The 22,382-nt window shown below is 34.7% G+C and overlaps 1 protein-coding gene across 8 annotated transcripts in view; it reads right to left on the bottom strand.

Annotated features, from left to right (window-relative positions):
• The window catches only part of Akap10 (A-kinase anchoring protein 10), a 70,799-nt gene that overhangs the window by 4,750 nt on the left and 43,667 nt on the right, over positions 1 to 22,382 (bottom strand). For 6 of the 8 annotated variants that reach the window (XM_015506823.2, XM_048786248.1, XM_048786219.1 and 3 more), the window contains 6 exons: positions 21,770 to 21,914; positions 19,777 to 19,950; positions 14,904 to 15,013; positions 12,217 to 12,299; positions 5,527 to 5,579; positions 4,839 to 4,934 (listed from right to left, as the gene is read on the bottom strand). In XM_015506823.2, coding sequence (XP_015362309.1) covers positions 4,839 to 4,934; positions 5,527 to 5,579; positions 12,217 to 12,299; positions 14,904 to 15,013; positions 19,777 to 19,950; positions 21,770 to 21,914 — 661 coding nt within the window. Of the gene's footprint in view, positions 1 to 4,838; positions 4,935 to 5,526; positions 5,580 to 8,115; positions 10,424 to 12,216; positions 12,300 to 14,903; positions 15,014 to 19,776; positions 19,951 to 21,769; positions 21,915 to 22,382 lie in introns of those variants that run through there. The other 2 variants (XR_007341603.1, XM_048786221.1) reach the window with 2 other exon arrangements.

Raw genomic sequence — 22,382 nt, 5'->3', positions numbered from 1 at the left:
GATTGTGTAGTTAAACACCTTTCCACAAAGAAAGTTCTAGGCTCAAATATAATTTAAAGAATACCAATTCTAGGCAAAGTTCTAGGAAAATAAAGAGAGGGTTCTCATTCCTGACTCCTTGTGTAAGACCAGAATTACCTAGACACCAAAAATCAGACAAAGACACCAAAAATCAGACAAAAACATTGTAAGAAAACTACAGACTAGTTTCCATCATGGACATACACACAAAATTCTTGACAAAAATATAAGGAAGGGGCTGGGGATGTGGCTCAAGCGGTAGCGTGCTCGCTTGGCATGCGTGCGGCCCGGGTTCGATCCTCAGCACCACATACAAAGATGTTGTGTCCGCCGAGAACTAAAAAATAAATATTAAAAAATTTTAAAAAAAAAAAAAAAAAATATAAGGAAGCTAATCCAGCGATACATAGAAAGGGTAATACATCATGACAAGTAGGGGATATCCTAGAAATGCAAGGTTCTTTAACATCTGGAAATCAATTTGTATAATTTACCCTATTAACATGATCATCTATAGATGTATAAAAAGAATTTGGTAAAACTCAACAGCCATTGCTAACAAAAACTCTTAGGACACTAGGAATATAAGAGAACTTCCTACATCTGATAGCACCTAATAGCTATTAACAGGTTTAATGGATGAGGGGGGAATGTACAGTCAAGGCAGTATAGTATTTGCATAAAGGTGGACATTGGTCAATGGAGCAAATAGAGTGCAGAAGTAGACCCACAAGTAGCCAATTGATTTTTAGAATATGTGCCAAGAGATATTCAATTGGGGGAAAAGACCATCTTTGTCAACCTATGGTGCTGAAACAACTGGTTTTATATATACAAATATGTAGAAAAAATAAACCTTGGCCCTTATAGCATATATAAAATTTAACTCAAAATAGATCATGGACTTAAATATAAAAGCTCAAACTCTAAAACCTGTGGAAGAAAATTTTCAGGATTTTGACATAGTCAAAATCTTTGCCTAAGCAAAGATCTCTTAGGTCATACCCAGTATGAGCCATCAAATAAGGGGCAAAGTAAAGATAAACTGAACTTCACCAACAGTGAAAGCTGCTCTTCAAAAGATTCTGTTAAAAAGGGGTGGGAGTGCTGGGGTTGTGGCTCAGAGGTAGAGTGCTCGCCTAGCATGTGTGAGGCTATGGGTTCGATCCTCAGCACCAAATAAAAATAAAGATAAAAAAAAAAAAAGATTCTGTTAAGAAAATGAGAAAACAAAGCTTTGGATTAGAAGAAGGTATTTGCAAACATCTTTCTGATGAAGGAATTTTATCCAGAATACATAAAGAATCCTTAAACTGGAGGGTGCAGTAATCCCAGTGTCTTGAGAGCTAAGGCAGGAGAATTAAAAGTTCAAAGCCAGACTTAGCAATTTAGAGTCTGTCTCAAAATAAAAAAGTTTGGGGACGTGGTTCAGTGATTAAGTACCTCTGCATTAAATCTCCAGTTGCCCTCCCCTGCCCAAAAAAAGAATCCTTGAAATCCTAAGATTGGCAATATGATTTTTTAAAAATATTTATTTCTTAATTGTTGTTGGACACAATATCTTTGTTTAAACAATTTATATGTGGTGCTGAGGATCAAACCCAGGACCTTGCATGTGCTAGGGGAGCACTCTACCACTGAGCTACAACCCCAGCCCAGCAATATGATTTTTTTAATGGATAAGAACAAATATGTAGAAAAAATAAACCTTGGCCCTTATAGCATATATAAAATTTACTGACTTTTGTTTCATGGCTAAGAATATCTTGATGAATCTTCCATGTGCACATTAAATTCTATTACTGAGAAAGAACCGTTGACATCTCCAACAGTTACTATGGGGTTGTGGTATTTCTCCATGCAGTTCTCAGTTTTGCTTCATGTATTCTGAAGCTGTTATTGATGTATTCATATTTTCTGGATGATTCTATGTCTGGTAATACTCCTTAAAGTTTACTCTAATTTCTAGAAATAGCTATTCAGTTTTGTTTTTTTTTTTTTTGTACCAGGGATTAAACTCAGGGGCACTCGACCACTGAGCCAATCCCAAGTCCTTTTTTGTATTTTATTTAGAGTTAGAGTCTCACTGAGTTGCTTAGCACCTTGCCATTGCTGAGGCTGGCTTTGAACTTTTGATCCTCCTGCCTCAGCCTCCCAAGCTGCTGCGATTACAGGCGTGCGCCACTGCATCCGGCCAGCTTACTTGATAGTGTCTGCATAATATTTATTTTTACTTCTACTTTTTACTTTAAACCTGTTGTTTTATTATCCAATCTGACAATCTCTCATTTACATTTGTAATGTAATTATTAATATGATTGGTTTAAATCTATCATCTTGTTATTTGTCCAACCAGTTCTTTCTTCTTCTTTTTCTTCTTTTCCTGTATCTTTTAGATTCAGTATTTTGGGGGGGCTTGGTTTATCTCTCACTATTGGTTTATCACCTATACAACTCATTTTTTATGTTTGCTCTTAAGGTTTATGGTACATCATACGACCTCATCTTTAAAGTTAGAATCTTAAAAGTTTATTTTCACTTCTTCCTTCCTGTTCTTTGTATTATAGTACATTTTACTTCTATGTATGTTATAGACCCTACAACACACTGTTATTGTTTGGTTTTAAATAATTATCTCTTTCAGGAAATGGTGGTATATAATCCGTGTGACTCAGAATGCTGAGGCAGGAAGATCCTAATTTCAAGGCCAGAATAGAAAACTTAGCAAGACCCTGTCTCAAAATAAATAAAAAGGGCAGGGATTATAGGGGTAAAACACCCCTGAATTCTAACTCTAGTACTTTAAAAACAAACAAGCCAAAAACAACAAAAAACTCAAACCAAACCAAAATCAACTAAACAAAAAAGCCTCTTAAACATAAAAATATATTTTAAAAATGTAAAAAGGAGGATCACAAATTCAAGGCCAGCCTGATCAACCTGCAAGACCCTGTCTCAAAATAAAAAAATAAAATAGGGCTGGTGATGTACCTCAATGGTAGAACATTTGTCTAGCATGTGCCAACCCTTAGATTCAATTCCCAGTAAAATGTGTAAAAGAAAAAAGAAAGGGGTGGGGGAACAAGATCAAATTAGTTACTCATTTATTTACAGATGAAATTTCTAGCTGGTACCACTCTGTCCTCCTTGAAGAACTTTCTTAAGATTTATTTTAATTGTAGGTCTGCAAAAAATGAATTTCTTTAAGGTTTCATTTGATAAAAGTATTTTTATTTCATTTAAAAAGATATCTTCACTGTTTAGGCTGTTTTTCTTCTTGGATATTAAAGATGTTGGTTCAGCTATCTTCTGGCTTGTTTACATTTTGACAAGAAGACTATTATTTTTATTTTCATCAAATATGAAAAATTTTAATCATTATTTGTTCAGCTTCCCTCCCCAGCCCTCACTAGTGACTGAACCCAGGGGCACTCTATCACTGAGCTACACACATCCCCTGTCCTTTTCATTTTTTATTTTTGAGGCAGGATTTTGCTAACATGCTGAGGCTGACCTTGAACTTGTGATCCTCTTGCCTCACACTCTGAGTAATCGGGATTATACTTTTTTCTTCCCAGTCTTCTCTCTGTTGTACTTATTTTTGGATAATTTCCACTGTTTTTCACTAATCCTTTTATGGCTTCTAAGCAGGTATTTATCTCATGCAGTATTTTTCACTTGATACAATTTTTTTTGGGGGGGGGGGGCAGGTGTAACCAGGGATTGAACTCAGGGTCACTCTACCCCACACCTATTTGTATTTTATTTAGAAACAGGGTCTGGCCGAGTTGCTTAATGCCTCGCTAAATTGCTGAGGCTGGCTTTGAACTTGTGATCCTCCTGCCTCTGCCTCCAGAGCCACTGGGATTACAGGCGTATACCACTGTGCCAGGTCAGATACAATATTTTTTTTATTTCAAGAAATTCCATTTGAGTCTTTTTAAACTAGTTGTTTTATGGCCTTTGCTAATTTCAGCATTTCTGAGCCTGTTTTTATGATTGAATCTTCCCTAGTTATGGGTCCAGTCTATGCTTCCTTTCATGCTTAGTAATTTTTGATTGGATGATAAACATGGTAACTTTATACTGTGGAGTGCTCAATTTTGTTGTATTCCTTTAAGGAAGATTGTCTTGGCATGGAGTTATTATTCATAGAGCATTTCAATCCTTTCAAAATTTGCTTTTAAACTTGGTTAAGTTTAAAATTACTAGGGCTAATTTAGCTCTAGTAATAAGACATATCCTTTGTGAGGACACTATGCAATGTTTTATATAATATTATGGCCAAAATGACTTAGCATCTTAACTTCTAGGGATTCTTTCCCTAGATATATGCATTTTTACTTCACATATACAGAGATTAGTATTTGGCCAAGGACTTGAGAGGACTCTCCTCTGCAGCTCACTTTCTAGGCCACTCCCTCTTTTTTGGTACCTTGTCCTATAACTTCTAATCAAAACAGCTCTTCCAACTTTGACTTCTAATTCCTTAATTCAGTAAACCTATCGGGCACTGTTTGGTTTTTCCCTCTCTGTGCTTTATAAACTGTTTCTAATCAGTGAAGGAAGTATCACTTCAATATTATTCTCCTCTCAAGGATTATAGTCCTATATTGCCTACTGTTCAATATTTGAAAATAAGTTGTTTTTAGTTTATCAGTTTTATAATTATTTATAATGAGAAGGCAATTCCTATAGCAGTTAACCCTTCAAAGGCAGACACAGATGTACCCTATGTCCTTTTTAATTTTTATACATTTGGAATATAATTCTTTTCAGTTTTACACAAGCTAACTCAGAACAGAAATCATCCTTACCTTTGTAGATGTCCCCATAGGTTGATCATACTGAGCCTGCTGCATAACATCACTGACTATCATTTTAGCGATCTTCCAAGCTAGCTCTTCTTGGGCCTAAAGGAAGTAATTTAAACTGTTGATAATGGTTACTCATTAGATGGATCAAGATGCACATAATTAGAGGTCTAAAATCAATCATATAGAGGTATAATTTTAATAACAAATATTTTCCATGTATTTTTTCTAGAGTCAGGCACTGTTTTCTAGAGTCAGCCAATATGACTACTTTTGTATTAGAAGGTCAAAATCTAACACTTTACATTTTCTACTCCCATCTCTCAATGAGAGATGGCTATTCAAGCAAGCCTCCACTTTTGAAAGTAAAATCAGAGTGGGGAAGGACAGCTTTTGTTTCTGCAATATGATCCATGCCTACTGATTGATGGAAATTTGAATGGATTGATATCCTTCAATGGCCATAGTCTCTGTACTGAAGTCCCATGGTCTAGAATCATTCTTATCATCACCATGCAATTCTTAATTGCTAAGAAGGGCCTTTCTTTTCTTGTTATATTCTGGATAAGGGAGCACAGATATGTCAAGCTGTTTAAACATGGGAACTAAAGAAAGAGAAAACTTTAAAACCTTTCTTAGAAAAGGGTAGCATTTATAAAAGGGATCTTTTTATACTAAAAGTAGAATTTACCTCATCAGTATTTCCTTGTACCCACTTCTTCATAGCTTGTGAGAACATGGATCCTAGTAACAAAACAAAATTGAATACAGATTTCATACATAATTTTACATTAAAAATGCTCTTATTTAAAAGCTGTTACTTTTAGACATGGATATTCTTTTCTAGTATGATCCCATCCAAAACATTAAGGAATATTACCATTGGTAAAAACCAAGTATGTTTGTATGTTCCATAACAAATATCATAGAAGTGCTTTTGAAAAGCTATTTCAGAATTCTAGATTTTTTTTTCCTACTCTCCTTACCTGATGAAAGAAATTATTATCTAGTGTCAAATTTACAGTAAACATTAAAACAAACAAACAAACAAAAACATCTAACCAGGACACTGATCTTAGGTAAGAAACTAGCAATACATCAGGAGATAACTGTGGGAGACCAACCTTACACATGACTGAGTTACAATCCCCGGCTGGGTGCTGAGGCGCTCAGTTGCAGAAATGTGGCAGAGCTTTCCCCACCCTTCTCGAGTCCGAGGGTCAGTGTCTTGTGCATGGGTGTGTCTTGCTACAGCCCCATGGGTGAAGCTATGCTCACCTGTTCCTTTGTAATATAATCCCTTGCCCTGTTTAGGATAGAATCTTCCATGGAAGTGCCTTGTGTGTGTCCCCTTCTCTTACTGTGCCCTTGGGTGTGGCCTACCCAGGTGTCAGTCAACCTGCTAACAGTGGACATCATGAAGTTAGACTCAGCCCCCTGAAACCTGACCCCTTGCCTTATTTAAATAACTTCTCCTCAATAAAAGGGGTCAGCGTGTGCTCTCTCTCTCTTTCTGTGGACCCTTAAGGTGAGAGGAGCCGTCACAGTGACCCCAAAGAAAAAGGTATTGTGTCTCTTGTGTGGTTATTTCATGCAGCCCAGTTAGCCCAGTTTAACTGGAGTGACCCCTGAGCCTTTTAGTCGTGAGATCAGAAACCCTGCAGATAATAATACATTTATTATATTTTTAAACCTTTAGACCAGTTCCTATACAGTCTTCTAGTACAGATCATGTTGTTATAAGTTGGACTACCTAAATGAACTGGATGAGAACAAAATTTTAAATAGTCATCTCTATCCAATCCACAGTATAACTCAACTTCAAATACAGTCAAATACTGGTCTGGTCAAATTTTACTGTCAATGAGGACAAACAGAGCCACAGTGTTAAATGCTTTGCCTAAAATTTCACCCAGCTGTTCAATTAATCAATGCACTGCTTTCTCATCAGGCTTATCTGCAGAGTCACACTACTGACAGTCTCTTTCCTATTGACACTCTGTTCTTTACCTCTAATACCTATATCTTCCATGACTATTCTGTGTTCCCCCTTTAACATGGAGTTTATCCAGGATCCCCATTGTCAGCCCCCCCGCCCCTTTTTTTCCAACTTGTAATCTTCTGGACATCTCATTCCCTTCTATGGCTTTAACTTCCTTTAATATGCAAATAATTCAGAATTTCCTCCTTGAGCATCAAATCCTTATTTCCAAATTATATAAAAGAATCTCAAATTTAACATGTTATAAACTCATCTTCCTCTTATCTACTCTTTTTTTGGTGTGTTCTCTTAAATTTTTCTTTCAGAGAACCTATGTTAAACTATTCAACATAGGGCTGGCGATGTGGCTCAGCAGCAAAGCACTTGCCTAGCTTACATGGGGAACTCACTGGGTTCCATTGCTGGCACAGTAAAAATGCTACCAAATTCCACCTTGAAATGCAGTCTCTTGAACTTATCCTTGGAAGCCTCATGAATCTGACCTTCTTTCCAATTCACGCTACCACTAACTTCAAATCCTCTTCTAATTACTCCTAATCCTGCTGCATTGTGTTTTCTGACACCAATCACTCCCCAACTACAATTCATTCTTATTTTAGCTCACAACATCTTTCTATAATTCCTTCTTGTTACACTTTCTCTGAGATGATTTTTAATGTAACTTTTTAAATTACCTTGTTAAAAAGCCTCTGAGATACACTCTTCTCAAAATTCTACTTTTTCTTCCTCAGTGCTGTATTATCAGAGATGCAAAACCCAAATTAAAACTACAGGCTGGTAAATGACAAACATTCTGTCTAGCTATACTTAGCAAGGAAGGAGAAGAAAGTAAACGAAGGGGAAAATGAACTGTAAACAACTACTATCAAGACAGTATTCTGAACAAATTACATGTCCCCATTTCTTGATTACTTCATCTATAGAATGGGGAGGTGGTATATATCAATGTATTATCTAAATTGCATGAGCTTGAAAATGCTAAGAAATATTCATTATTTGGGTGTGAGAAGAGAGGGGAGCCTCTGTGAGTATCGTAAGAAGAAAGTAATCTGGGTAAGAAAATTTAGGGTCTCAGTGTGCAAAAGGCAGCCAAATTTAAGAAATATTTTTTTTTCTTTACTCTGGGGTGTTAGGAATTGGATTTTTTAAAAATGTATTATCTCTTTTTTAATATACCTTTATTTTGTTTGTTTATTTGTTTTTATGTAGTGCTGAGGATCGAACCCAGTGCCTCACACATGCAAGGCATGTGCTCTACTGCTGAGCCACAACCCCAGCTCCTGGATATTTTTTCTTAAATGGAATTATGTAGTCCAGAATTTTGTCACCCATAATCTCTAATGATTTTTTTTTTTTTTTTTGGTGGTACAGTGGATTGAACTCATGTCTTGTGAATGTTAGGCAAGATCTGTATCACCAAGCTACACTCCCATCCCCTCTAATGGAATTCTTTTTTTTTTTTTCTTTTTTGAGAGAGAGAGAGAGAGAGAGAGAGAGAGAGAATTTTTAATATTTATTTTTTTTTTTAGTTTTCGGCGGACACAACATCTTTGTTTGTATGTGGTGCTGAGGATTGAACCCGGGCCGCACGCATGCCAGGCGAGCGCGCTACCTCTTGAGCCACATCCCCAGCCCCTCTAATGGAATTCTTAAAGATCAATTAATACAATCAAAAAATATTTAATAAGTAACTATCTACTACGTACCTGGCATAATTTTAAAATTGGAGAATATAGTGCCAAATAAGACAGATAAAATCTCTTCTCTCACAGAGGCAATATTCCAGTTATGAGAAAAATAAGATTATAAGAATGTATGCAAATAAAATAATTTCAGTCAATGAATAAGAAAGAAGTGGTATGTTAGTAGTACAGATGATTTTAGATCTTGAGGGTTGGAAAGGGCTCTCTGAAGAGACTATGCTGAGAAAAGGAGGAGCCAGTTGTGGCATGAAAGTCATGGCAGAGGAAAATAGCAGCTGCAGAGGCCCTAAATGTAAAGAAACCTCAGAAAAAGAATAAAGGATAGTTGAATTAGAGCTTAGTCTGTGAAAGAAAGAGTAGTGCATAGTAAGGTAATAGAAACAGAAGGGGACATTCATAAGACACAATAAGAGGAGAGATTTTATTTCAACTGCCACAAGAAGCCATGGGGAAAGGGGTGAAGTGACATAGGCACAATGTAAGGAAATTCAAAACGTGGGGGGAAAGGTTATAATAAAAAGTAAAAGGTACCTTCCCTCTTCTAATACTTAAAGTAACTGCTGCTGAATTTTGTGCATATATTTTCAGGTGATTTTTAAATGTATACACCAATATAGTCTTTTAAAAAATGTTATATATGTATGGCAGGGGGTGTATAGGTGTAGCTCAGTGGTAGAGGGAACTCTCATGTAGCCTATGAGAGGTTCTGAGTTCCCTAGCACTGCAAAAATGTGTGTGTGTGTGTGTGTGTAGAAATATAAATCACATATCATAGCACTTATAATTTATGACATGTTACTTGAACCATCAAAATTTCCAGTGTAGAGGCTGGGGTTGTAGCTCAGTGGTAGAGTGCTTGCCTAGCATGCGTGAGGCACTGGGTTTGATCCTCAGCACCACATAAAAATAAATAAATAAAATAAAGGTAATGTGTCCATCTATATCAAAAAATTTTTTAAATTTCAGGTATAACTTCTAGTTTTCAAGAAATGCTATGAAGAGGTACTGGGTTTGACTGTCAGCATTACATACAAATAAATAAAATAAAGATCCATCTACAATTTAAATAAAAATTTTAAAAAGTAAATATATTTAAAAAAAAAGAAAAAAAATGCTGGGAATGAAGCAATAACATAAATAATATAATCAGGAAAATCCAGAAGGTTGAACATTCTGTAGGGTTCTTAGCCTGATTGTTTCACAAGTCTGGTCATAAGGAAGAAACCAAGCTATAGTAAAAACAGACCGAGGTTATATCCTCCTATTTATATCATCTTTGACATCTAGCACAGTGCCTGGCACATAGGAATCATTTAAATGCCTTCTTAGTGAATGAATGCAATCTCTGTGCTCCTATATTACCAAAAAATACTTAAAAAGAGACATCTGGAAAACCAAAGGAAGAACCAAGATATGTGGATATATTTAACAAACTCCTATTTGTAACTTTATATAAGCACATCTTGATTAAAGTAATAATGCCAGTAAACTGGTGGATGGGCTTGCTGATAGAGATACGAACTTACTGACTCTACCTTCAAATATAGCCCACTTGCAGCCTAATCTCCACTTAAGCTTAATCTACAACTATCCTCCCTTACTTAGATTCTGACAAGAATGTTTTGTTTCTCTGCCTCTCTTAAAGCTCGACACTTTATTTCCAAACAGCTGCCAGAGCAATCCCTTTAACACATAAGTCACATTACATTGCTTCCCTGATTCAACCTCCCATGTTTCCCCAATACTTTCCAGTCCTTGCCATAGTCTCTCACTCACCTTCTACCACTCATCCCTTTGCTCACTGTACTCCAGCCACAATGGTCTTGTCCCTTGTTTCTTTAACCAAGAACACTTTTCTTCCAGATATTGCCTGAGATTCTCCCCTATTGGGTTAAGATCTTTACTTAAAATGCTGTCGCCTCAATGAGGCCTTTGCTGAAGACCATTCAAATACCACTACCCACTACTCTGCCAGCCCATTACCCTACTTTTTATGCTTACACACACACACACACACACACACACACACACACACACGCTCATATTTACAAACATGTACATAAACAGTATTATCTGTTTAATGTCTCCTTCACTATCATTTAAGTTATAAGAAAAAAAATTCTGTTTCTTCTCAGGACCTAGTAGACATATATAATAGGCACTCATCAATTTTTTAGAACAAATGAATAGCATAAAGAGATTGAGCAGAGATCACGATTTAGGAAAAAATTTCTTGTGTATCTTTTTTCATAATATATCTTACTTCATATAAAACAAGCTAACTGCAAACTCCCAATTCCTATGCTATAATATTTCCAACATCTGTATATGGAGTAGTAACATTGCTTCATGAGCTGTCAGAGGTATAAGAACAGATTAAAAAAAAAACAAAAAAACTAAATAGAGATTTTTCTGTTAATACTGGAGACCCCATTATCCTCATTGACAAATGCTACCTAATGACACTGTAGAGTTCTTCCTGGCCAATGTCTCACAGAGGTCATCCAGCACTTCCTCTATTTCAAGGCTATCTCTTCCCAATATTCATCTTTTACCCAAGACAAGACACATAACTACTAGACTGTAAGTTTCTTGAGGACAGGATCTGCACCTTCTAACATGCTCAGTGAATATTAGTATACAGAGGCACTAAAAAATCATTTAGTGGGCTGCAGATACTAGCTCAGTGATTTACCAGCTCAGAGAGAGTACCTTCCTAGCATGCCTGAGGTCCTGCATTTAATCCCTAGCACAGGCAAGGGAAAAAACAAGCAATTTGATGAATAAAGTGTTTATATTTTTCCTTAGTCTTTATATTCTTCTTAACTGAGGACCTGAGACTTCTCTGACAAAACAGAAAATAAATAGAATCAATTATATGGATAAATAAGGTCAAGTAAGTAATAGGTCCCTTTCTGTTCTAAATTGCTTCAAAAAATCGGTTGTATTTTTTTCAACTATGTAGATCTAACCTAGAGCATTCATCAAAATAAAGCATATAATTCATCACCCAGCTGTAGTTGGGTTAAAAAAATAGGATAAACGTAATAGGAATTTAGTATTATTAAATTCAATAGAAAGATTAACAATAGTTCTTAATTTTAAATACACTTATTAAAATGGAGTACTTTCTACTTAATAAAGTTAGCATCCTTTACTCAAGACACTATTGTCAGCCAATCACATATCCAAATAGATTCACATTTGTTTCTATAATCTTCCTGTATAAATCAACTGTTTGGAAGCTAAAATCAATCACAAAGGCACTTAAAAAAAAGATATGAGTCTAACTCTAGAATTGACCAAGCCACTCTTCTGCTGATTAAACGAAGTAAGGATTTGAATTTCAACCTACTAATATTCTCCATATATATCTCATAATAATTTTCAATGGTTTTGTGAAAATTTAATAAAATAAAGATAAATCTCGAGTCTAATGTGGATTGGGTATTTTGCCACTAAATAAAAAGGTAAGCAATCTTTTCTCATTACTCTGCCTTCCATTTTGGTAAAGCCGGTTCAGTAACTTCATTCAGCCCTTGTACTAACTTGTGAATGTAAACATGGGGTGAAAGATATGGTGGTTATGACCAGTTTAAACTTAAGCAGCCCTTCAATTATAGCCAGTGAGTAACATGAGCAAAGGTTTAATATGAAGTATAAAAATACCACAAACCTTTTGATTTCTTTACATCGGGTTCAGGCTCAGATTCTCGGATAAACTGACCCAAGTCACTGACTCTTCCAAATGTCATCTTCCTACATAAGAAAAATTATATGTAACTTCTAATAGCTAGAATTTAATCCCTTTTTAAGCATTTCATATAAATCTAAAAAGCTTACTGAAAATAGAACCTTCCTCCACAGAAAGCAAATTCAATTAAATTTCATTCAAAATCTCAAACAGGTTATGAAACATGACAAATAGGGAATTCACAGTTCTAAAATTCATGCAGAAGAGAAAAGGCACAAGAATAAACAATTTTCTAAAAGAAGGAACAAAGAAGTAGGACTTGCTCTAACAATGATCAGAATACATTATAAAGAAGAGATTGGGGTTCTAATTCACTGTAGAGTGTATGCTTAGCATGCATGATGCCCTGGGTTCAATCCTCAGCACCCAAAACCCCCAAAACAAAACAAGTAAGCAAGCAAATAAACAAAACTCCAAAACTGTAAATGATAGCACAAGACACAGAATAGAGCACAGTATCAATTACATAAAAATAAGCAAATAGGCAAGGCAGAGTGCAGCATGTCTGTAATCCCAGTGACATGGGAGGCTGAGACATAAGGATTACAAATTCTTGTCCAACATGGGCAATTTAGCAAGATCCTGTCTCAAAACTATTGGAAGAACATTTCTGGGTTCAATCCCCAGTACTATTTTTTAAAAAGGAAAGAGAAGGAAGGAAAGAAGGAAGGAAACTATAACGTAACAGTGACTACTCTAAGTAAGAAGGAGAGAAAATAAGCATTGGTGTACGTTAAATTAGAAGACATTAAACTTATAGGTAAATTTAATTTTTTATAAGAATAATCTATTTGTAATTAAAAGTTGGTTAAAAGAAGAAAATTTTTGTGATACCTGTATAATTTTATTCCAGATAAAGGGGACTTTATTTTACAGATAATCTTTTAAAAAATATTTTTTTAGTTGTCAATGGACCTTTATTTTTTTTTTTTAACTTATTTATATGTGGTGCTGAGAATTGAACCCAGTACCTCACATGTGTGAGGCAAGCGCTCTGCCACTGAGCTACATCCCCAGCCCTTAGAAGTATTCTTCTTAATAAATCCTCATTTCATTCATGGCACATACGTATGCCTATACCAACTGATAAAAATTTGTCTTAACTTTAGGAAGATGCTAAAATCATAAAACTAAAACAAACAATGAAAACCAACTTTAAAAATGATGAAGAAAAATTATCATTTCTCTTTTTGGATCCATTTTATAGATTATTTAAAATATACATTTATACACACAAAAATGTAGAGGTAAACATTTCACGATTGATAAAACTTTCTTATGTAAATAAACCATTCCTTAAGAATAAATCTTACCTTTGGGAATTAACTCATTCAGGCTTATCATCCACTATTTTCTAAAAGATCACTAAAACAATTACAGATTATAAACTATAAGTATGACACAGCTGAAGTGTACTTTCCAAAGACAATGAAATTAAATAAATTTTAATTTCTTCAATATTTTTTAAATTTTTTTTGTTGTTGATGGAACTTTATTTTCTTTATGTATTTATATGTGTGCTCAGAATCAAACCCAGTGCGTCACAGATGCTAGGCAAGCGCTCTACCACTGAGCTACAACTCCAGTCCCTTCCTTCAACAAAGACTCCTCAGTTTCCCCCAAATCACTGTTACTTTCTGATAAACAGCAATTAAACATGTTGAAAACCCTCCTTCATGGTACTGTTGGGACTAGGTTAGGGGCTGAGGTAGGGTAATCAAGACTACACAGGTTTATGTATTAAGCTATCTTCAGAGAAGAGGCAGTGATTTTATGATTTGTCTGTAGTAACTCTCAGTAAGTGGCATATCTTATGTATCATTGTCTTTCTCTTCCCAGGTAAAATGAACACAACCTAGTTCTTAAGTACAAAGGAATGATTACATTCCATTTTCCAAATGCTAGTTATGTACTCCACAATAAATGATGTTGGCATCTTTTTTGCTTTTTGTTTTTAAGACCAAAACTTTGACATAGCTATCATGTGAATCAAACAAAATGTGTAAGAGACAGACTATATTACCAAGACACTCATTAATCTGGCATATGCTGGTGGAATAAGGATGGTAATGTTTATGATGTGCCTACTAGATATCAGGTTAACATTTTAAATGCTTTTCATGTATTATCTTCTTTAATCCCTTCAACTCAAGGAAGTATTAATATTATTCTCATTTTACAGATGAAAAACTGAGACATAAACAGGTTAAGCAGCTTGCTAATAAGTAGCAAAGCCAAGATGAAAACCCAAGAAGTCACTCCAGAGCCTTCACTTTAGCCACAATGTTACTCTCACACTATATATTATAAATCTCACACTATAAATTTAATTAAAAATTTTAAAAGATGTAAATTCTTCTATTTGTTGTATCATGCACGAGGCCCTGGACTGACTCTTGAATGACAGGCAAATATTCTACCACTGAGCTACATTCCTAGTCCTTCTTTTAAAATTTTATTTTGAGACAGGGTCTCACTGAGCTGCCCAGGCTGGCTTCTAAATTGTGATACTACTGCCTCAGCCTCCTGAGTAGCTGGGATTATAGGTGTAACCACACCTGGCTAAATTTTTTACATTTGTAAAAATTCTAGACATCAGCTAAGCTTACCCTGCATATGTCCGTTGATATAAAGATTCTGGATCCAGACTCGCAGCATCCACAATTATCGCTTCATCAAAATTTTTCAGAATTTTAATACTGGCTTTTTTCACATTGGACTACAATAGAAATTATAAAATAAGTAATACATTATTCAGGAAACAATCAGTCCTTTGTCTGGACTATGACAGATCTGTACAAAATTTTCTTCAATGTATGATTTTCACTCAATCCTTTTACTACTGAGAAACTCAATAGCAACAATTCTGAAATGCTGAAGGAGAGCAAAAGATTAAAATGTAAAACATGTATTTAACATGCCAAATCTGTTTTCATAATGACCTAAGTTTCGACAAATGTGCTATCCTTACAGGCATTATTTTCCCAGTGTACAAAGCTCTCATCCATCCACACATGTATCTTAGCTAACAAAGCCCAACTTTTTACAGGGTGATCATGAATGTTTTGGATTCTCAGTGAGGTTGTTTGACAAAATAGAAGCTAAAGAACCCTTTCTAGAATGACAAGCTAGCTGAGTACAGTATGTTCCTCTCCAGCATTCTACCTCCTACACCCCACTCCTACAAAAAAAGCAAGTTAAATTTGGTATTTTCATGAAATACAGAGCTATGGGTTGATCTAGAAATTCTACTTCTAGAAACTCAACTATAGACAGACTCACACTTACGCAAAATGACATATATGCAAGATTATTTGCTGCAGCACTGTTTAAAATAACAAAAGGGAGGAATCAAGCCTAATAGTCATAACTTAGGCATATAGTAAATGAACAAAATAATTTAACAAACACTTAAACAATGCTTCATTGATGGAGAAGAGGGGGACTCAAATAGAGAAAAAGAATACTCTCTAAGATACATAGTTAGATCGAAAAGAAACATTCATCATAAAATGAATAAAAAGAAAGGAACACATTTCAATTAATTCTATGAGACAATTACTACTCAGATATCAAATCCATATATCACAAGAAAACCAAGACAAATCTCTCATATTATGGAGTGTATTATTTTATGAATACTGATATAAAATCCTCAACAAAACTACATCTGGCAGCATGTTGAAAGGATTACTAAACACCATAACCTTGTGGGATTTATCCTAGGAAAGCAAGGTTGGCTTAATACCTGAAAATCAATTTAATACTTATCAATAGAAAGAAAAACCCCAGAAACCTATGTTACTATTTCATTGGCACAGAAAGGACATTTGACAAAATCTAGTACCCTTTTGTAATTAAAAAAATTAAGATTAGTAGGGAACTTATTCAATCTGATAAACAACATTGATAAATTTAAAAAGTCACATCTAACTTCATATTAAATGATGAAAAACTCAAAAGCTTTCCCTATGAGATCAAAAATAAGACAAAGATGCTTGCTTTTGTCACGCCTACTTCACATTGTTCTAAAAGTTCTAACCAGAATGATTAGATGAAAAAAGAAAATACAAAGCATCCAAAGTGGAGAGGAAGAAAATTATCCTTATTCACAGGAAACATTTTATACAGAAAATCCTAAAGAATTCACAAGAAAGCTATTAAAGCTAATAAGCAAATTTAGCAAAGTTCAAAGCACATAATTAACACACAAAAATGAGCATATCAGAACAATCCAAAATGAAATTAAGAAAACAATTCTATTTATAATTGCATCAGAAAGAAAAATGGGCTAGGTACAGTAGCACACAACTGTAATCCCAAGGATCTGGGAAACTGTCGTTAGAGGACTGCAAGTTCTAGGCCAGCCTCAACAACTTACTGAGAACTTGTCTCAAAATTTTTTAAAAAGTTGCGGGGAGCTGGGGATATAGCTCAGTGGTAAAAGCAACCCTGAGTTTAAGCCCTACTACAAAAGAAAAAAGAAAAACTTGGGAACAAACTATAAAATGTTACTGGAATACATTAAAGAAGACATAAATAAATAGAAACATATCCTGTGTTGATTAGAAGATTTACGATGAGAATACTCCCCAAGGCAGATTCCATGCAATCTTCACCAAAATGAAAAAGCTGATGGCAAAGTTCATATGGAATGCAAAGGATCCAGAAAAACCAAAACAATGTTGAAAATGAAAAGAAAAAATAAAAATTAAAAAAGGGGGAAAAAAGCTACAGTACAAATGCTTTCTGATTTCAAAACTTAGTACTCAAAACAAGGTGGTACTGGCACAAGGATAAACACACAGTTGAATGGAAAATAACTGAAAGTTCAGAAATAAAAACATATTTACACGGCCAATTGATTTTTCTATGATTCAATGATGTAAGAATAGTTTTTTCAACAAATGATGTTGGGACAACTGGATATCAATATGAAAAAGAATGAAGTTGGACCTCTACCTCATACCACATGCAAAGCTAACTTAAAATGGATCAGATAGAAAACCCTTGGAAGAAAACACAGCAAACTGTAAATCATGGTTACTGCATATTTGGCAATGGTTCTTAGACATAATACCAAAAGTCTGTACAACCAAAGCAAACAGACAAACTAGACTTCATCAAAACTTAAGATTCTGAATTTCAAAAGACACTATCAAGAGGGATAGGCAAGTAGCTCAGTGGTAGAGCACATGCCAAGCATGCTCAATTCCTGAGTTCAATTCCTAGTACTGCCAAAACCCAACAATAATAACAAAACAACAACAAAAAATAAAACACTATAAAGAAAAGTAAAAAAACAAAACAAAACAAACAACAACAACAACAAAAAAAAAAAAACAGCCTACAAAACCAGAGAAAATATCTGCAAATCACTATCTAGTAAGTCTGATAAAGGACATATCTAGAATATAAAAAGAACTACTCCAAGTCATAATAAAAAGACAGACAACCCAATGTAAAAATGGGTAAAGAATTCGAATAAACTTTCTTCAAAGATAAATTTTAAAAGGCCAATAAACACATGAAAAGATGCGCAAGATTATAAGTCATCAGGGAAATGAAAATAAAAACCACAATGAAATAAAACTTTATACCCAAGGTGGCTATAAACAAAAAGACAGATGATAAGTTCTGATAAGAATGTATAAATTGGAAATCTCATATATAATGTGGGTGGGACACAAAATGGTAGTCACCTTGGAAAACAGTCTGGCAATTGCTCAAAAAATACACCTAGGTGAATACAACAACAGAAATAAAAACACAAGTCCATATAAAAAGTTGTACACAAATGTTCACAGTACCATAATTCATAATAGCAGAAAGAGGGGAACTCAATGTCTACCAACTGATTGATACACACTAAACATGGATGAACCTTGAAAATGTGATGCTAAATGAAAAGTCAGTCACAAGAGGCCACATCTTAAATGGTTCCACTTCTATGAAATATCCAAAATAAGCAAATCTTTGGCTCTATAGAGACAAAAAATAGATTAGCAGTTCCCTATGGCTGAAGAGCAGGGATTTGTAGTATAGTAAATGGGATTTCCTTTTGGGGTATAAAAATACTTTAAGATTCACTGTAGAGATAGTTCTGAATAAAAAGATAAAATTTTGAATATACTAAAAACCATTGAATTATATAATATAAATGTGAATTATTATAATATAGCCATACCAAAAAAAAAAAAAAGAAATACATTATATGACTTCATTTACAAAGTGAATAGGTATATGCTGTCAAGACAGGACAGTAGCTATCCTGGCAGGGAAGAGGATAGAGACTAGAAGGGGCTCCAGAGGGCTTCTGGCTATTAATGTTCTGTTTCTTAATCTGGATGTCAGTTACATGGGTTAGCTCTGTTTGTGAAAATTCTATATATAGTTTTGATAAGTGCAGGTTTCTGTATGTAGTATACTTCAAGCAAAAATACGAACAAACTTTATGTTGCTGGGGATGTAGCTCAGTGGTAGAGTATGCTTAAAAAGCATGAAGTCCTGGGTTCAATCCTATTACCCAAGATAAATAATAATAAATAAAAACAAGCCCTTCTAGTTTATATAAAAAAACAAAATGGCAACCACACTTAGCAGGTTGCCCCCTATGTAAACTTAATAAGGAGAAAAAGTATTCAAGAGAACCTTGTTGACAGCAGTAAAGTAGTACTGTCTTAAAACTTATCCAAGATCCAGCATTCAAAAGTTTGCAGTGTTACTTACTCATTTGTCAATAGTGATAAGATTAATAAGTTATATTATAAAGCTTATGGTTAAGAATGCCTGGAGGGTAATATTTCTGGCTCTACCACTATGTAACTTTAACAAAATAACTTTATTCATTCATTCATTTATATATTTATTTATTCATTCATTTTTGGCAGTGCTGGGGATTGAACCTAAGGTCTCACACATGCTAGCTAAGCACTCTACCACTGACTAACTTCACAGCCTAAAAACTGGTTAACTTCTTAATGCCTCCTTTAGATATTCTGTCTTCAGAATATCCCATTTCATGAGATTGTGGGGACAATCAGGTAAGGTTTGATTTAGGATTAATGCTCCCCCCAAAACCCAAAAGTCAAAGAAATATATACAATATAGCATTCTAGTTCAAAATGAACCCAAAAGGTCAATATTATGAAACTTAAAGAGTTCACTTTTCTATTAAAAAAAAGCATCCAAATTTAGTTATTAAAATTTCTCAATTACACAAAGAGCTCCTCAGAGGCTAAAAATGAATTTAGTAAAAGGAACAGCCACAATGTCTAGCAGAGTAATGGCCTGAATAAAACAGTAAGATACTTCACAATGTGTATGGTTATTCACTACAAATACTTTGATTATAAATAGTAAGTAGGCTAACTTTCTCTTTTATATCGATAACTTAAAACTTACAAATAGGATCTAGTACTGCTATTTAAAGGAAAGGATTGGTATACATCTTCCTACTGGTAGATGCAAATCAGTGACTACCTGTGAAGTGGCATTGTCTGTGCCACCTGGAAGAGACTCATCCGGAAGGCCAACAGAACCATGAGCAGTCAGTGAAACACTGCCTCCCAGAAACTCATCTCCTCGAACTGAATGAATGAGATCATTCAAATACTTATAATAAAGATTGCTGGACAAAAAGCCTGGCAAAAAGACCTGAAAGAGAGGAAAAACGTAATTTTAAAGTTGAAAAATCAAATGCATCTAAAACTATATTTTAATAAACATATTTTACCTGTAATTCTACCAGATAAAACAAATGTTCATACTACTTCTTGTTACCCTGAATATTACTGCTCTGTACAGTTTACTTGGCAATTAAAATTATTGACACATACAATTTTGTTGCCCCCACCCCAAAAAACACTTCTCATAGAAACTGCATGTCTTGATATTAATTCTTAGCAGAAAATCGTCTACAGGGTAGAATAATCTGAAACTAGATCTTTCTGGTTTGTGATAAATGTTAAAGTTTTGTGTTATATTGATTTTTGGTTCTGAACTGCTTTTTTAAATCTTCATTTATTTTTATGTGGTGCTGAAGATAGAACCTAGTGCCCCACACATGCTAGGCAAGCATTCTACAACTGAGCCACAACCCCAGCCCCTGAACTAATTTCTTTAAGATAAATTGTCAGGATATTACTGCTTGCTTAGCTAATTTTAACTTTGGCATATATGGGCAATTTATCTTTCAAAAGTATGTTATCAGGGCTGGGGTTGAGGCTCAGTGGCATAGCACTCGCCTAGCATGTGCAAGGTGCTGGGTTCGATCCTCAGCGCCATATAAGTGAATAAAATAAAGGTATTGTGTCCAACTATGACTAAAAAAAAATTTACAAAAAAAAACCCCCACAAAAATGTGTTATTAATTTGTATCATTAGGAATATATCAAGTATCTATTTCCACATGAGCTTTCTAAAACTGGGTTTTGTGCTTTGTTCTTTTCAAATTGTTAAATTTGAATGCACAAATGTTTTTATTTCCACTTAATAATTACTAATGATGATGAATAAGCTTCCATGTTTATTATCTGCATTTACTACAAAAGCTTTCGTTCATAGCACTTAGCACCCTTGTAAATATTTATGTCTGTATTTAATATGTACCTTCTTTATAGACTAAGCTGGGGGAGGGAGCAGAAACCACCTTTATTTTATTCACCACCATAACACCAACAACTAACAGAAATATTCAAAGTACTTGTTAAATGAATCATTCATGTCTTCATTGTCCTCTTCCCAGTTATCTACCAGGGTCCTGCTGGTAAATTAGTGCAAGTTCTTTACCTATAAACATTTAGTAAGGACTGTCTTAGCATTTTGTTTTTCTCTGTATTCAATTTTTTTTTATTTTGAGACAGGTTCTTGCTAAGTTGCTTAGGCTGGTTTTGCACTTGCGATCCTCCTGCCTTAGCCGCCTTTACAGGCATGCACCACCATGCCAGGCTATATTTTAATTTTATAACCCAGAAAGTTAATATCATTTATATGCTATAGATCTGGACTTTTAAATTCATAAAATTTTTAATTCCAACTATGAAAAAGAATTATCCTTAGATAACTGGTGATATTCTGTTACCTCCAGCTTTTCAAAGATTTGATCTTTATGTATAATATCAGAAATTCAGATTTTGTGTAATGTATTATGTAACAGTGCTTAATTAACCTTTTCCCAACTGTATACACATGCCATGTATTAGCAATATAACCTCACAAGCTGTCCTAGATTCTGTGCAATTCTTGGCAGATGAAGACAATGGCAGTACAGAATTTCAGTAACTGAGGTCACTCTGACTATAAAAGTTTATATACTAAAACTCATTCCAGACTCAAGGCCTCTGCTCCTAGTCACTATGTTATACTGCTGCCATTTTCCACTATTGTGTTATGTTTGCTTTTTCCCATGGAATATTTTCTGGGATCCACTAGTAAAAAAAAAACTTCTTGTAATACTTTTGGAGATCCTGGTTACCTTCTCCATGGTTGTCCAGGCCTGTCGTAGTGGAGTTGTGAAACAGTTAGGGAGTGGTCCACCTTCCCTGCAAATATTGGATTCAATTTCTAATCGCACAACATCATCAAATCCAAGAGGATGTGTGGCTTGGAGGGAGAAGTATCTATGGCAGAAAGATATCCAAAGTAAAATCAAATTCCATAGCAAGTATAAGCAATTTTTGTCATTACTTGATTCAGTTGCAGACCTAGAACCACAGAGAACAGTGATGACAGCTCTACTATAATCTTTACTTATTCTCACTTTGTCAAAAATATCTGGATGAATCTGCAACCTACCTACCTGCCTTCCAGCCATCCTTAGCTTCTGTCCAGTCAACTCTGCTGGTGTTTGTTTAAGTCAAGCTACGACCAAGTAAAGGAAAGAATCACACATATTTGATGGGCACCTAGCCCTCTTTCAGAATTTAGTTGATAGAAATGGATTTATAAAAAAGTAAGAAAAGAATGACAAAATCATAGAATTTACAGGGAAATGGATGGCATTAGAGCAGATTATGCTAAGTGAAGCTAGCCAATCCCTAAAAAACAAATGCCAAATGTCTTCTTTGATATAAGGAGAGTAACTAAGA

The sequence above is a fragment of the Marmota marmota genome, unplaced genomic scaffold (genome assembly GCF_001458135.2).
Source record: "Marmota marmota marmota unplaced genomic scaffold, marMar, whole genome shotgun sequence".
In the NCBI taxonomy this organism is placed as follows: domain Eukaryota; kingdom Metazoa; phylum Chordata; class Mammalia; order Rodentia; family Sciuridae; genus Marmota; species Marmota marmota.
This window is presented reverse-complemented; position numbering and strand designations above follow the sequence as displayed.